This window comes from Diadema setosum, chromosome 14 (genome assembly GCF_964275005.1).
Source record: "Diadema setosum chromosome 14, eeDiaSeto1, whole genome shotgun sequence".
Classification (NCBI taxonomy): Eukaryota; Metazoa; Echinodermata; class Echinoidea; order Diadematoida; family Diadematidae; genus Diadema; species Diadema setosum.
Window position 1 is genome coordinate 37,358,792 of NC_092698.1, and position 14,696 is coordinate 37,373,487.

A 14,696-nucleotide genomic window follows, 5' to 3' on the forward strand; every position below is an offset into this window, starting at 1 on the left:
ATTGTGTTTACACATTAATATGTAGTTCCAAGAGCATCCAAGTGCTAAACTTGGAAGAAACAGACTTATGACATGCTTTACAATAATCCATATTTCTCTGTGACTACTTAACCAAATCGAATGGGGTTTTCTGCAGAAGATAGGTAAGATGTTTAAGACCCTAAAGTAGCATTCAGACAGTTTAATCATATTGAAAGTTATCAATGCAGAAATCTGATTGTATTTTTTAGGACATACTGTACAGTTGTTAGGAGAGCTCAATATGGTACACTCTTAGAAAAAAAGGTTCTTTTGAGCACCATTAAATGGTTCTCAGCACTGTCACAATAGCGACACCCTTTTAGGTGCTCGTGAGAACCTTTTCTAAATGGTGCTTGTCGGCACCTTTTGCAAAAGGTGCCCATTAGAACCTTTTTCCCGATGAAATGGTGCTCGTAAGTACCATTTAAAAGGTGCCCATGGGCACCTTTTTGACTAAAGATGGGCACCTTTTTGACTCTTTTCAAAAGGTGCTCATGGGAACCATTTCATTGGAAAAGGTTCTAATGGGCACCAATGTTAAAAGGTGCTGACAGGCACCATTTAAAAAAGGTTCTCACAGGCTCCAAAAAAGGTGTCGCTATTGTGACAGTGCTGAGAACCATTTAATGGTGCTCAAAAGAACCTTTTTTTTTTCTTAGAATGTAGTATGTGAATTGATGTCTGTGTATTTTTGGTGTGTTTCACATGCAGTGCTGGTAAGGTGCTTCACTGGCACCATTCTTAAAGGTACATTACCTATCTGCATTAAAAATGTGCATCACAAACTCATTTGAAATGAAATGAATTCATCTGAATTTCATCTGATCAGTCAAACATACGTTCAAAACATGTATATTAGCAATACATCAGCATATCATACATTATAATTGACACTAGAAAAAAAAAAGAGCAAGGATAACACACCCATGCACACACACTTTCACAAGCATGAATACATGTACATGACATTCACCAATATTTTTTCATGAAACATTACTCAATAACTGAAAATCATAGAAATTTGCTCTTTCACAAATTCGCAGAAATGTATTTATTCACCTTCACTTTTACAATCTAAAGTTGAGGTATGTATTTGTCATGTTATAATCTGCCAAATATTCTTAACAAAATATTTTCATTTGTTCACTAATTTTTCCCACAATATTTGTCATTTGTGTACCGAGCAGTTCTTGAAACACCATCACACATCTCTGTACAGATGATATGAAATAGCAAGAGGTGCATCAGGCTTTTGAAATACATAACAAAATTTCTAATTCTCTGTGAAATAATTCCTGCATGGATGAGATACAGTAATTATGTAAGTCTTAAGATAGGCAGAAGTCAAGTACATTACCTGCTTAAGTAGTATGAGGAACTTTTTCCACATACATGTATTTGCTAGTTTGTTCGGTGTTGTTGTTTTTTTTTTTCTTCTTCTTTTAACGCATATTTGTCCTAAAAGCAACTACAATGGGCAGGAAAACAATTCCATTAAACAGGACCTTTGGTATTGTCACAGAAAACATATATTATATTGCTGGTATGATACTTGGGAAAGGATAAGCTTTACACTTCTTCGCTTCACTTCACTTCACATTCATAACGTCGAGTACTTGAATTGACTTATCTTTGTTTGTATACGAGTGACCTTTTTTGTTGTTGTTGTTCTGCAATTTGAAAGCACCATAGACACATCTATACAACTGCAAATACAAGAAGAGTATCAATTCAGGTTAATCATGACTTCTGACAATTTACAGCATGTCCTACGAAAACACAAAAAAAAGAAAAGAAAAGAAAAGAACACATTGTTTTATAATGAGAAGGATAATAAGAATCCAAAGGGGAAAAGAGCTAGGATACCACACCCACACAGTTTCACAAGCATGAATGAACAAAACTCCTCAACCATAAAGATCTAAAATATATAACATTGGCAATCGATAAAAAAATTGAAGAGTTTGATAGCAAAAACCGATAAGTCCATTTTTGAAGATTTTGAAGTACGGTCTCTGTCATAAAGTACAAAATAATACCTTTTAAACTATATATTGGTTACTACATATAAAGGTACATTTTTTAAGTTATGGTCAAAAGAAGCAACAATTTTCTTATTGTTCTCTTATATTTCTTGACCTTTAATCGCAAATATCTCCATTTGGCTCCATTCATTAGAGTAAACTATATACACTGCAGGCCTAAAGCTGAGGTTTGAATTTGCTGTCCTATAACCTGCCCTATGACAATAATATGTTGTTAGCATTTGTCATTTTGTTCACCAAATTTGCCAACAGTCTTTTAAACACCACCACCACATACAGTACATTTTGTATTTCTGCAACAGCAATATAAACTGGTGACAAGAGGTGCATCAGTGCTTTGAAATGAATTACATAATCTTCAATTCTCTACACAATATGTAATTCCTGCGTGGGTATAAATGCAATAAGTTTTACCAGTCTAGATGCAAACTTTAAAAGTGTGCAGAAATCGACCACACAATGACCGAAGAAGTATAAAGAGCATTTTCCGTTTGTGCTTTTAAAGATTCTCAGATTCTCATCTTCTTCTCAGATTGGCATCTCATTACGTCTACCCCCCCCCCCCCAATACAGTTGATTCAAAGCTGTTAAATGCAAATTATAGTGAAACATTATCACTGGTACATTGTAAGTTGCAAATACTGTATTGGGATCATAACAAAACATATGTGACCCTCCATAACACAAACCAACAAAAAGTCACCTGACATGAATATTTGGTTGACGGCAGATTCTGAAAGAGCAGATATAAAATACACTATAAGTCAATGCAAACGGACTTACCTACCCCATCTACATATTTCTCAAAGGTTTTCTCTGGCAGCATCAGTGTTTTTTCTTTGACTCAGCTCACTCTTGGCTAGCGTAGGTTTCTGGTCGATGCTGTCAACGGGCTATCGGGCTAAAATTGTCGTTCTGATCGATGTATTCTTTTGGTCACCCAGCTCATTCTTGACTAGCCATCGGTTCTGTTTGATGCTGTCAACGGGCTATCACAGGCTGTCATTCTGATCGATGTATCGTCTTAACCACACAGCTCATTCTTGACTAGTCCAGGGTTCTGGCTGATGCTGCAAATGGGCTATCCCGGGCTCTTAGTCTGATCGATGAATTCTTGTGGCCGCCCACCTCATTCTTGGCTAGTGTTAAGCCTACGGTTCTGGCGGATGTTGTCAACGGTCTGTCACGGGCTGTCTCTCTGATCAGTGTAGAGTCTACCTTTTTCCCTAATCGCACCAGCGACCCGAACACGTACGTACTGCTTCATTGTCCCGGCCAGACTTACTTGTTCCCTGGTTTCTGTGCATGTTGGTGTGTCCACTTCCCTGATATATGAATTGAAAGATACAATAGACCTACACCGCGTTAATAAAACAATGTCATTGCTATAATTCGATAAACAGAACACAGCATTACATGACGTGACTCGTCACTTAGAACAAGCCTGAAAACACACTGAAGAGATTTTGACCTAACAGTTAGGCCTACTGGGCTGTAGACAGACCTCTATTGGCTCTAACGTTAACACTGACAGTTATAACATATAACTTATAAGTGCGAATATAGAACAAATTTCCTTATTGCATGTAGACGGTATAGACCTTACCCCGGGGCGCTCCTAGTCCTTGTACACAGTTATCTTTGCGTTCGGCGTTTGGGCTATGTTTCGGAGTCAGTAGACTCTATTTTTAATAGGCATAGAAATGTCTAAACGTTACATGCATACCTAGCTACGTAACTTAGCCCTGCCCAGTCGCTGTAAAAACGTGACAGCCTTGCTCCGGCCCCGCACGGCGTCTGTTCGGGCTAGCCCATGAGCCATTGCTACCGGTATGCCAAATTTCTAATTGGGATAAGTGTCAGGCTAACTGCGACCAGCCCCAACCAGTGTGTAACTGTGTACACGGAGCGTTCCGGGGTTAGTGTCAGGCCTAACATGTTATTGTTAGATCTGGATCTACTGTACCTGGTAAACATTACACAAGATAGCAGCTTCGATCAAATTAGATCTAACATTAACATGTTAGGATCTAGCTAACCGTTAAGGTTAATCACTGACTGAAAACGAAAACTGAGTGATGAATCTAACAGTAACACGTAACATTCTAACTTGATTTTTGGGGAATTGTACCAACGAATGTCATCTAAAAATGAGATAAAAGCACATTAAAACTAACAATCTTACCTCTTCTCCTAAATTGTGATGACTGCCATGGCGAAAATGGAATTGACAGTGACACGTTTCCAGTCCACTTTGTCAAAATTAATGTCTAACGTTACCGGGTGCCGCTCGTTAATGGGTGTGATGTGTTTAATGTGTGTGTGTCTACACTAGCCGTCTGCTGCTAGCTGCATGCATGGGTATTGCATTGGCACTCTGCCGCTGTGGTATAGCGGTGGTAGGTTTGCATAGGCGCAGGCAGGCAACACAGGGCTACATATAGCAGCGGCGCGTGCCGCCGCGGTTACATAGTCCTACAGTGCAGAACTAGTATGTGTACGTTTACGCGTACGCATATCTGATCGAGCGCTAAAATTGGATGGTGGCAGCTGTCAGTTGGCACGCAGCCAAGAGAAGTCATTAGTCTACGATAAAAAACAATATGTACTTGTTATTATCACAGCAGTAGAAACACATACAATATTTTTGTACCAATACCACAGTTTTGGTGATTCTTACATCTGGCATTCGAATATACAGCAAGGGAAAAAATGAAAGTGGACCTAAAGATATTGTTTGACCTGCAGGAGTACCACGAATAACACTCGGGGACTGGATCGCATACTAGCAAATGGTGACGAACGGAACCATTTCGATTGGGAACCATTTATAGGTGCTCATCGGAACCATTTTGCGAGAACCATCTGATGAGAACCATTTTGGAGCCGACGAGAACCATTTGAGAACCTTTTTTTTCTTAGAGTGTATGATTACATTAATTCATCCATAGTCACATCCTGAATGGTAAGAGCATGTTAGATCAGAGGACAAGACTGGGCAATGAGGGTTGTCTAGGGTCAGGGGGCAGGTATTCAGCGTGAGGGTTGTTTAAAGGGATGGTAGAGTATTGGTGGAGATGAGGATCGAGCTTGTGACTTTTTGAGAGATCTATACTAAGGAACCACCTATGAAATGTTACAGATCATGCCATTCTAAGAGGAGTTTTAAGTTTATTTGATGAAAATCGGTTTTGAAATGGCTGAGTTTTCCAAAAGCAAAGTAAAGCAAGCAATCCTAAAAAAAAAAAAAAAAAAAAAAAAAAAAAAAAAAAAAAATTAGGTCCCACGTTTTATTAGGATTGCTTTGTTTTTGATATCTCAACCATTTCACAACCAATTTTTATCAAATAAACATTTGAATTTCCTCTTGGAATTACATGATCTTTCATATTTCATAGGAGGTTTCTCATTGTCTCATCAAGAAGATTAGAAACTTGAAGCCAGGTCTCAACCAAAGCTTTACCATCCCTTAAACCGGGTAGCAGTATATGAATGGATATGAAGAATGTTAAGGATTGTGGAAAAAATGACAATGTGCATGCAGTGTTGTGCATCACAGGACCAAATTAGGGGAAAACATCAATTGTATAATTTTGCTTACTAAATGGTCAGGTGTGTTGTGGGGTAAGGAATGAGAGTGGGTGGTGAGGGTCCCTAAGGTTTTGTAGTCCTATTTTTGTAGGGTCCCAAAACTGGATGAAAGGGTTGTTAAAGATCACAGAACAAATTGTGGTGGAAATGTTAATGGGTTTGATCTTGATAATTCGAAAGTGACATCATCACACATACTTCATCATCACACATACACAGACGGCAGCAGTGATTATGTTGTTTATTTGTTGCCTCATTGCATTTAGTCAATGTTCCAGTCGCTGAGCTTCAGTTAATGAGCTCAGTACGAGGAATCCATAAAAATATTCAGACCAGCCATAAAAAAAAATCCAAAACAACCCACATTAGCGACATTACGGGAGGTAGTAATGATGAGCAAGCAGAGACAGAAAGACAGACAGGCAGACAAACAGACGGGGGGGGGGGGGAGGGGAGACATTGCCTCTCAAAGTTCAGTGCTCTCATCTTAGAAACGGGCAATAATGGGGACGCCCCTTATCTGCCCATTTATGGTTCTTTGGTAGCCATTCAGCATTATTCATGACTTTAATTGCGACAAAATGCTTTCCTCATGCTATTTTGAAGCTCATCTGTGATGGGCTCATCAAAGGGCTCATGTTATCCAAACTGTGCTTATTACCATCAGTGACTGGCGGAGGAATAAGCCAGTGAAGAGCGCTAGAGACGCTATCGCTAATTGCCTTTCTCTCCGCCTGTGACTTAAACAAGCATCATAGCCCGTTAGCACTCCTCAATGAACCCATGAGCCTTTTCTCTCGGACGTGGTGCCAGTGAAGCGCCGAATTTAACGCCATGATAACTGAATACCATTTTTGGCGGCATTCTCTGTGCAGATGATGCTCGGGAGGGTCATTGCCTGACTGATTTCTTTCTCTTTTTTTTTTTTTTTTTTTTTTAACGTGCATAAATGGGAGGGTGCTAACTAAGAGCTAACAAGCTAGATTACCGCCACAGACTGGGACATTACGGATTGGGGGCATCGACTTTTAATTTCTCATCACCCTTATAAGTTTTTCATCGTTATTTTGGCTTCATCGTTCTTATGCCACGCTCCACTGACCGCATCCATTTTTTTTCATTCTCCCGTAATGCGCCTAGCCGTGAGTCCCCCGTACACTGAAACCAAAGCCCAAATATCAATGTGGATTGAGTAAAAGCAGCAATATTACTACAACACATCAGTGTAAGTTTGAGGAAAATCAAACAACCGATGCAAAAATTATTAATTTTTAAAAGTTTCTGTGGCGCCATTAGACTACTGCAGTTCATGGCGGCATTTTTGACAACAATATGAAGAAAATATAAGAATTCGAAAAATTTCATCTTTTTAATGAAAAGTTCACAATCCATCGACTTGATACTGACATATTATGTTAAGGGTAATATAATTATACCCCTGCTTTCTGAAAGAGGTGGGCCAAATGCTCTTTCACTATGCTAGAAAGTGAAAACATGTTGATTTTTTTTTACTTTGTTTTTAAATTGTTGTCCATAATGACGTCATGCTTTGTAGCAATCTATTTATCCAGCGATAACGGCACCGAAATTTTACAAATAATTCATAATCGATTACCTGATTTACTCCAAACTTTCTACTAATATTGCTGCATTCAATCCACATTTATATTAGGCTTTGGTTTCATTTAAATTCTCGCTTATTTCACAACCATCTAGACTCGTTGGCGACGATCCTAGAGAGCTGTCGTTTCTGCGTAGTCAAGCTGCTGCTAACACAATCACTTGGCAGATGCTTGGTGCCACGAATTAAGAGCGGTAAAACAATTAGCCGGATGACAGAGTCCCGCTATCAAAGTCCCACGTGGACGATTGGCGCCAGTGAAAACTTCAACTCCCCCCCCCCCCCCCTCCTTTAAGAGTAATTCTTATATGGCAGCAACTTTCCGTTCCTTATGCCTCCACCACGAAGTGTCGCCTGGGGCATCATTATATCAAATGTTATAATATTGTTCGAAGTGCTATTATAATTTCCATTACTGCTACCACTATACTGTTCGGTGCATACTTTATGTATAAACATGAGTATTCGTGTGTGTTATTACACTGCGTTTATTTAACGTAAAGACGTTTAATAATCACGCTGAAGTGTAATGCATGTTATGCGGTGGTGAAACTAGCGGGAAATTATATATTCATTAGCGTTTATAATTTGTTAATGAGTGCAGTATACAACACAGACTAAATCAATTTGGTAATTAGTCTTAACGCTTAGGTCTACACCTCATGAAGTAAAATCAGTAGTAGTCACGTGGTACCAAAATGTCACGATATGAAAGCGCCTCAAACCATACCATTTGTGTGTGTGTGTAAAGATGCTTCGCCCTGCGTTTTCACGTTAATTACTACACCGAACTACTAAACTTCTTTTCTGATTTGTCAAGGGTTTTCTCTTTATTGATGAGCGCCCGTGCCAGTCAGAGATTTCCTCCGATGAGTAGGCTGATATCTACAATTTCTTGTGAAAGTACGAAAATTAGTTTATATGAAGATGGGTTTAACAGTACATGTACTTACAAAACGTTATCTAGACGTGATTGACATCATTGTTCCAATGAACTAGATAATGGTTTGTTGTTCAGACGAGAACAATGACTCTATACGAGCGAGACCTGTTTAGGCGTTCTTTCCCTGAAATGTAAATCCCATGGCGAAGGAATCGACTGGTAAGAATCCAACATGGCTTGCTTTTCTTTACTCTTCTCTTCAATGAGCTGACTCAGGGATTGAAAGGGGATCATCGCGGGAACTTTTTTTCTCTCTCTCTCTCTCTCTCTCTCTCTCTCTCTCTCTTTACTCAGCGATGTTGAAAACAATGATTTCACGCAGCCTACCTGTACGGCAATCAATGCTAGACATACCGTAGCGATATCATTCTCCGCACTCTGGAGAGAAGTTTTCGTTGACGTTTCTTTGGTCTGCTCTTTTTTTTTTTTTTTTTCTTGCTCATGGTGTGAACTATCCGTCCCAACCGAGGGTCCTATCCCACTTTTCTTTTCTTCTCGCTACTAATTAAACCACGTGCATGCTCACTGCCAAACCCACGAGACTGCGACGCGGGGAGAGAGTGAAAGCAAACGCGAAGAGGGCTCTTCTTTCGTCCCATTGTTGACGAAGTGCAATCGAACTGGCGCGAAGGTGCCTGAGCTTCTCAGACCCAACTTGGGCGTAACCGTGCACCGCTGGCATGAGAGGGGAGTGCGATAGCACGGATATGTCGTATTTGCCAAGATTCGCCCATCTCACGGCTGAAAGATATGGATTACCAGTGATATACCTGGTGCGCGGATTTCGCAGAAGTGTGTGAAGTTGCGTCGACCGGGGACCAGAATGCAACGACAGAGAAAGATGCCGTTTGACACTAAAAAACAAAAAGCAAAAGAACCGAAAAATCCCTCTACAAAATCTGTAAAATAAAATGAAATCAATTGATTTTTGAAAAGTTTAGCGATACCAGAAATCTGTAGAGAAATATAAGACCGTTCTGTAAGTAATAGGTTGTCTCACAGGAAATTAAATTGCCTCCCCAATTAAAGAGTAGCCGTGATTATGTGACTTTGACATATGAAATCATCCTCGTATTGAGCCCTAGATATGGGTTTGTTTACATCTTAAAGGATGAATTTTGACCTTTACTGATGATGCATCAGAAGAAATGGAAGGACGTATTCCCAAGATTGAGGGTGTAGAACGCTTTTGCGTTCATTTACTGCCATATTTCACAAACCATTTTTATGCCTCCGCCACGAAGTGGTGCCGGAGGCATTATGTTTTCGGGTTGTCCGTCCGTCCCTACGTCCGTACGTACGTCCGTACGTCCGTCCGTCCGTCCGCTTTCGTTTACGCGATAACTTGAGTAATATTTACTGGAATTTTACCAAACTTGGTCCAAGTATGAAGTATGATAGGGCAATTATTTGATTAGATTTTGGGTGAAATCGGCTAAAGGTCAAAGGTCAAGGTCAAATCATGAAATTGTATCCGTTTACGCGATAACTCAAGACTGCATGGATAGAGCAAATTTCACCAAACTTTGTTGGAGGATGATGTATAATGGGACAATTACTTGATTAGTTTTTCAGTGAAATCGGACAGAGGTCAAAGGTCAAAGATCAAGGTCAGATCCTAAAATTTATCTGTTTATGTGATAACTCAAAACTGGATGAAGCAGCTTTCACCAAACTTGGTCCAAGGATGATGTATGATAGGACAATTAGTTGAGTAGATTTTAGTGACATTGGCAAGAGGTCAAAGGTCAAACAGTCAAGGTCAAATGCTACAAATGTTGCAATTTCCCCCATATCTATGCACTGCCCAAAGGTATTTTCTTGAAACTTGGTGTGGACATGTACTACTGCGTAGAGATTCTCCAGAGAGAGTTTCATGTCGTAAGGTCAAAGGTCAAAAGGTCAAAGGTTAGGTGAAAATGTTGCAATATCACTTTTCTCGCAAATGGTTCAATGTATCTTCGTGGAACTTGCTACATACGCATGTACTGACTGGCAGGGATTATCTAGGGAATTTAGGGGTCATGGGTCAATAGTCAGGGGTCAAAGGTCAAGGTCATCTCAAAATATTACTATTTCCCTCATATACTAGTATATAAAATGCTTGCATTATTAGTTTCAAAAATTAATACATGCATTACCTAATGTAGATTCTCTGGGAAATTTCCAGCCAGAAGGTCAAAGGTCAAAGGTTAAGGGTCAAAGGCCAGGTTTCAATGCCCCCCCCCCAAAAAAAAAAAATAAAAATAAATAAATAAATGAATAAAAAATAAAAAATCCATTTTGTACCGTCATTACACTCTTTCTTCATACCTTGGAAAGTACTCAATGCATAAACTTATAAAAAGGTCTGCCAGAATTCAAGTAAAAATTGTCAATTCCCCATATATGTGTACCTGCACTCTTAAAATTAAAGCAAACCCAGTTCAAGACATTTCTGACAAACCTGTCATTTCAATATTTTGCCAGTTATGTGAAACTGTCATGGATCACACATTGTGAAGACATTGTACTATACGCCTATTGGGAGAATCATGCATTATGGCGGAGGCATCAGTCGCCATAGCGACATTTCTAGTTTTTTTTTTTTTTTTTTTTTTTTTTTTTGCCGCGCGACGAATGACTACATTTATAATCGCTTCCTGGGCGACGACACGGAGGTCGAGGTCCGACGACCTCTTTAGAGGCGCAATGGTGGATGACCTCGGACATTTGACCTTTGAGTACAATTGCCTCTTTTCGCCTGAACATAACTTTTATCGATTTCCATCCAAATATCTTGCTCTTTGAATCAAACACCGCGTGTACGTATATAGAGACCAATGACTCGTATACAAGACACCTATGCATTTCATTCTGTGGTTTGTATGGGTCATTAGTAGGAGAGTATAATTGTGATACATCAGACGAGGGGCTACGATGATAAATGGCAACAGGGCGTTTCATGACGAGCGTTGATACCTTCTCTAAACTGTTGATTCATGCAGGTGTATCATAGTGTCAGATACCAAGGATCAAGGAGTCATTATATCACAATGTTTGAACTCATGTTTTGTTCTTCTACAAAAATAAAATACACCACTTGCGATTCGGTACAGTTTACCAACGTTTTACCTTCTTCAATGCTCTTTGATTTCCCCCACATTGAAACCCTGATCCAGATACCTCCTCCATTTCAAAAAAAAAAAAGAAAAAAAAAAGAGTGGAGCAGATTCTGATTAAATGTCTAACAGACAAACATTATAATGAAGACTCTGTGGAGCCAGCTTGTCTTTGTAATCATTGAAGAAATGCGTCGTCATACTATTACTCCAACAATTGTCATTAAGTAAGTAGTGAATTAAAAAAAAACTGTAATGAAAGCAAGAGGATATTAATATGCTCCAAGTTCACTGTGTCACTGCCGGCGACGGGATATAGCCTGGTGGTAGTGTCGCTGCCCGGAAAGCAGTAGATGACAGGTTCGAGTCCCGTGGTTCCTTTTTTTTTTTCTCGACATGTTTGTTAAATTACAGTTCAACAGTTGCGATCTTACAAATTTCATTTGTAGAGGGAGACAAAGTGAAGAAGATTCACACCAAACATGATGCTGCTGTTTTGACAAAATTACCAGCGTCAAAGGCAGTCACTTTGGGCTGTAAAAACCAAACAAAGCAAAATGAAACACAAGATACAAACAAGAAATTCTGGAGAGTTCCCTTCTTTGAATGGCAAAAAGTTGACTAAACGATTTTGCTCGTTATCATACACGTGCATAGACGTTGTGGAATTACTAAGGAAAAGGGCTTATGAGCATAGAAATGTTTACCAACCGAGACGCGAGGAAGTTTGACGGAGCGCCATCCCTGGGTTCGACAGTCATTATTCGGCTCTCTCCCAACACGTTCCACTCCGCGCGAAGCTGGTACAGTTTTTCGCGCTTTATGCTTTCAGTATGAAACAATGTAGCCATAGATTCCTGCCCAAGTTACCGTCTTTGTCCACAAAACACGATACTCAGACATCATAATACTTGTCAAAAGCGCTAACAGTTAACCAGGATAAAATATCTCCCCTAAATCTGAGCTACTGTCAGGTTTTTGGCAGCGTTTGTTTCCGCACATGTAACATGTAAACCTCATGTCGTGAGTTACCAAGACAACACGAACACTCTAGAAAAGGAAAAGGGGGAGAATAAACAAAGATGGATCCATTTAGATGTCACTTTGCTTAGCTGGATAAAAGAAACCAGACGGCTGGATTCTAATGTCGTAATGTAGATTTTTGCTTGCAGAGAGATAATATAAATATTGCCAAAACTTGTTTGTGCGCTTAAGTTGCATGATACAAACGTGAAATAGGTTGCACATTTCATATCAAGTGATGTCACATGAATAACGATTTATGTCAGACTTCCTACTGGACTTGATTTCAAACTCTTCGTACTAATGTGCGCTCCCTGTCTTTGAACTGATGCCCCGCACCCTCCCCCGCAGTACGCTGGACGCGCCTTATAGAAAGTTGCGGGGGGGGGGGGGGGGCTTGATCTGATGTTTATTTATTTTAAGGTATAGTTTATTAAACTATTCACACCATTACACTCTTCCCATCATACTTTGACCTCATACAATTGTCATAATGGACATCGCTTTCGTGCTCCTGCTTCCATTAATCTTTATGCTCGATTGCTGGCAATAAAGAATTTTAATCTGTCAGAGGCGAATTATAAAGCCGAATCATTTTGTTTTTAGCTCGTCTGCGAGTGTGCATGTTAGTTTGTCTGTATGTGTGTATATATATTTGCGTGTGTGTGAGAGTGTGTGTGTACTTAATGTAAGCTACAAGAGAGTAAAGGATTGATTGATCATTTGTATGACGTATCAAATGTTTCGTCACCGCCCTCCTTGCCTATTCTAACGGCCAGCACTTACATAAAAAATGGGTCAGTGTGCTAATGCACACCTCTTCCTCTTCATACTCCACTGTCCATGTCATTATTCATACACCACGAGGAATGGTTCACCAAGTTTGACTTTACCCTTTTCTCCTTTGCTTTTCTCTTCTCTTGTCCCTGTTTCCAGCGAGGACATGGCACGGCGAGAGAAGGAGCGTGCGGCGGAAGCGGCGGAGCACAAGGTACTTCTAGAGGCCAGCTTCGCCGCGTCCAAAGCAAGGCACGAGTACGCCAAGGCCCACCCAGCCTACGCCGATGGACGGATCTTTTAGCCAAGTTGTACTTGGTGCCCTCCTTCAAACCAACCGGCCGAAAGTGGTCCAATTAGCATCAGTGGTGATATCATTACTTAAAGTCGTTTTTCTCATATCTTTTTTTTTCCACAATAAAATTCTAAACTACATCACATTGAAAGTGTGACAGTAATTCGTTTTCACACATTTCCATTCCTTTATAGTAATGTTGTGTCCTAATAAGATGTTAATGTACCTGCCATTTTTCATGGAAGAAAATGCAATGTAATTTTATAATGATAATAATAATATAAGATCATGCACTTTGTCTGTTTTTAATAGATGTTAGACAATTTTGATAATTGGTGTTTTACTATCATTTAATGGAGATCTGACTCAGCGGCACCAAAATAGGAATAGTAGAAACGAGAGACAGATTAGTAGACCAACAGATAAAATCACTCTTATTTTCCGATACAGTAAAGAATATAAACATGTAGCTTGCGCTGGTATTTTGAACCCATTTCAGTTCTTCCAATACATCAGAGAATCGTATCTTTGAAGCGTTCCCGCTAACTGGCATGTTGCCATAAAAGTCCGTAGCTAATTTAGATTTTTGTGTGACTTCTGCGTCTTGTTGTTGTAGACGTCAATTTAGCAGTTGGAACGAAGTTGCTATTTTGATCATGGAACGCCACGAATTCATTCCATATTTCTTCTCCACTAAAAGATGTAACATATTAAGTTAAATGTGCTACCATGAAAGAATTTGGAATCCGGTGTTGATTACCCGATGGTATGTTGATTAGGTGAATTGAGATGAAGTCGTCTTGTATGCCGTGACGTTATCAGCTAATCAACCAATCAACGTCTAAGGGTATTCCATGTAAAGCAAGAGAGAGAGAGAGAGAGAAAAGGGGTGTATGCATGTATATTTGCGTGTGTGTGTGTGTGTGTGTGTGTGTGTGTGTGTGTGTTGGTGTGTGTGGGTTTTGACGCAACGAATTCCAGTTGTCAAATGCAGGAGGGCCAACGCATCTACTGTAGATTAAGTTTGACTCTGCAGATGCACGACGTGTTGTCATTGGTTGATATGTGGCGCTATATTCAAATCTGCTAAAATCGCTCATGTTTTTACTCCCCTTTGTCCGTGCATGTTTGTTGCTTTGTCATTGATAGTAAGGCATGATATGAGAGTAGAGGTCAGCAAACGCGTTTGTTAATGTAAGCAGGCATTGGTCAAAGGAGGTAACATGTTCTGCGCATGTCCTACTGGTATCTACTGCTGATTGGCCACATAGCTGTGATG

At 39.8% G+C, this 14,696-nt stretch overlaps 1 protein-coding gene across 1 annotated transcript in view; it reads left to right on the forward strand.

Annotated features, from left to right (window-relative positions):
- Window positions 1-13,506, forward strand: part of LOC140238334 (uncharacterized) — an 82,235-nt gene extending 68,729 nt beyond the window's left edge. The window contains exon 18 of the mRNA XM_072318266.1: window positions 13,282-13,506. Within this exon, the coding sequence (XP_072174367.1) occupies window positions 13,282-13,426 (145 nt within the window). The 3' untranslated portion in view covers window positions 13,427-13,506. The remainder of the gene's footprint in view (window positions 1-13,281) is intronic.
- Window positions 13,507-14,696: the final 1,190 nt, after the last annotated feature.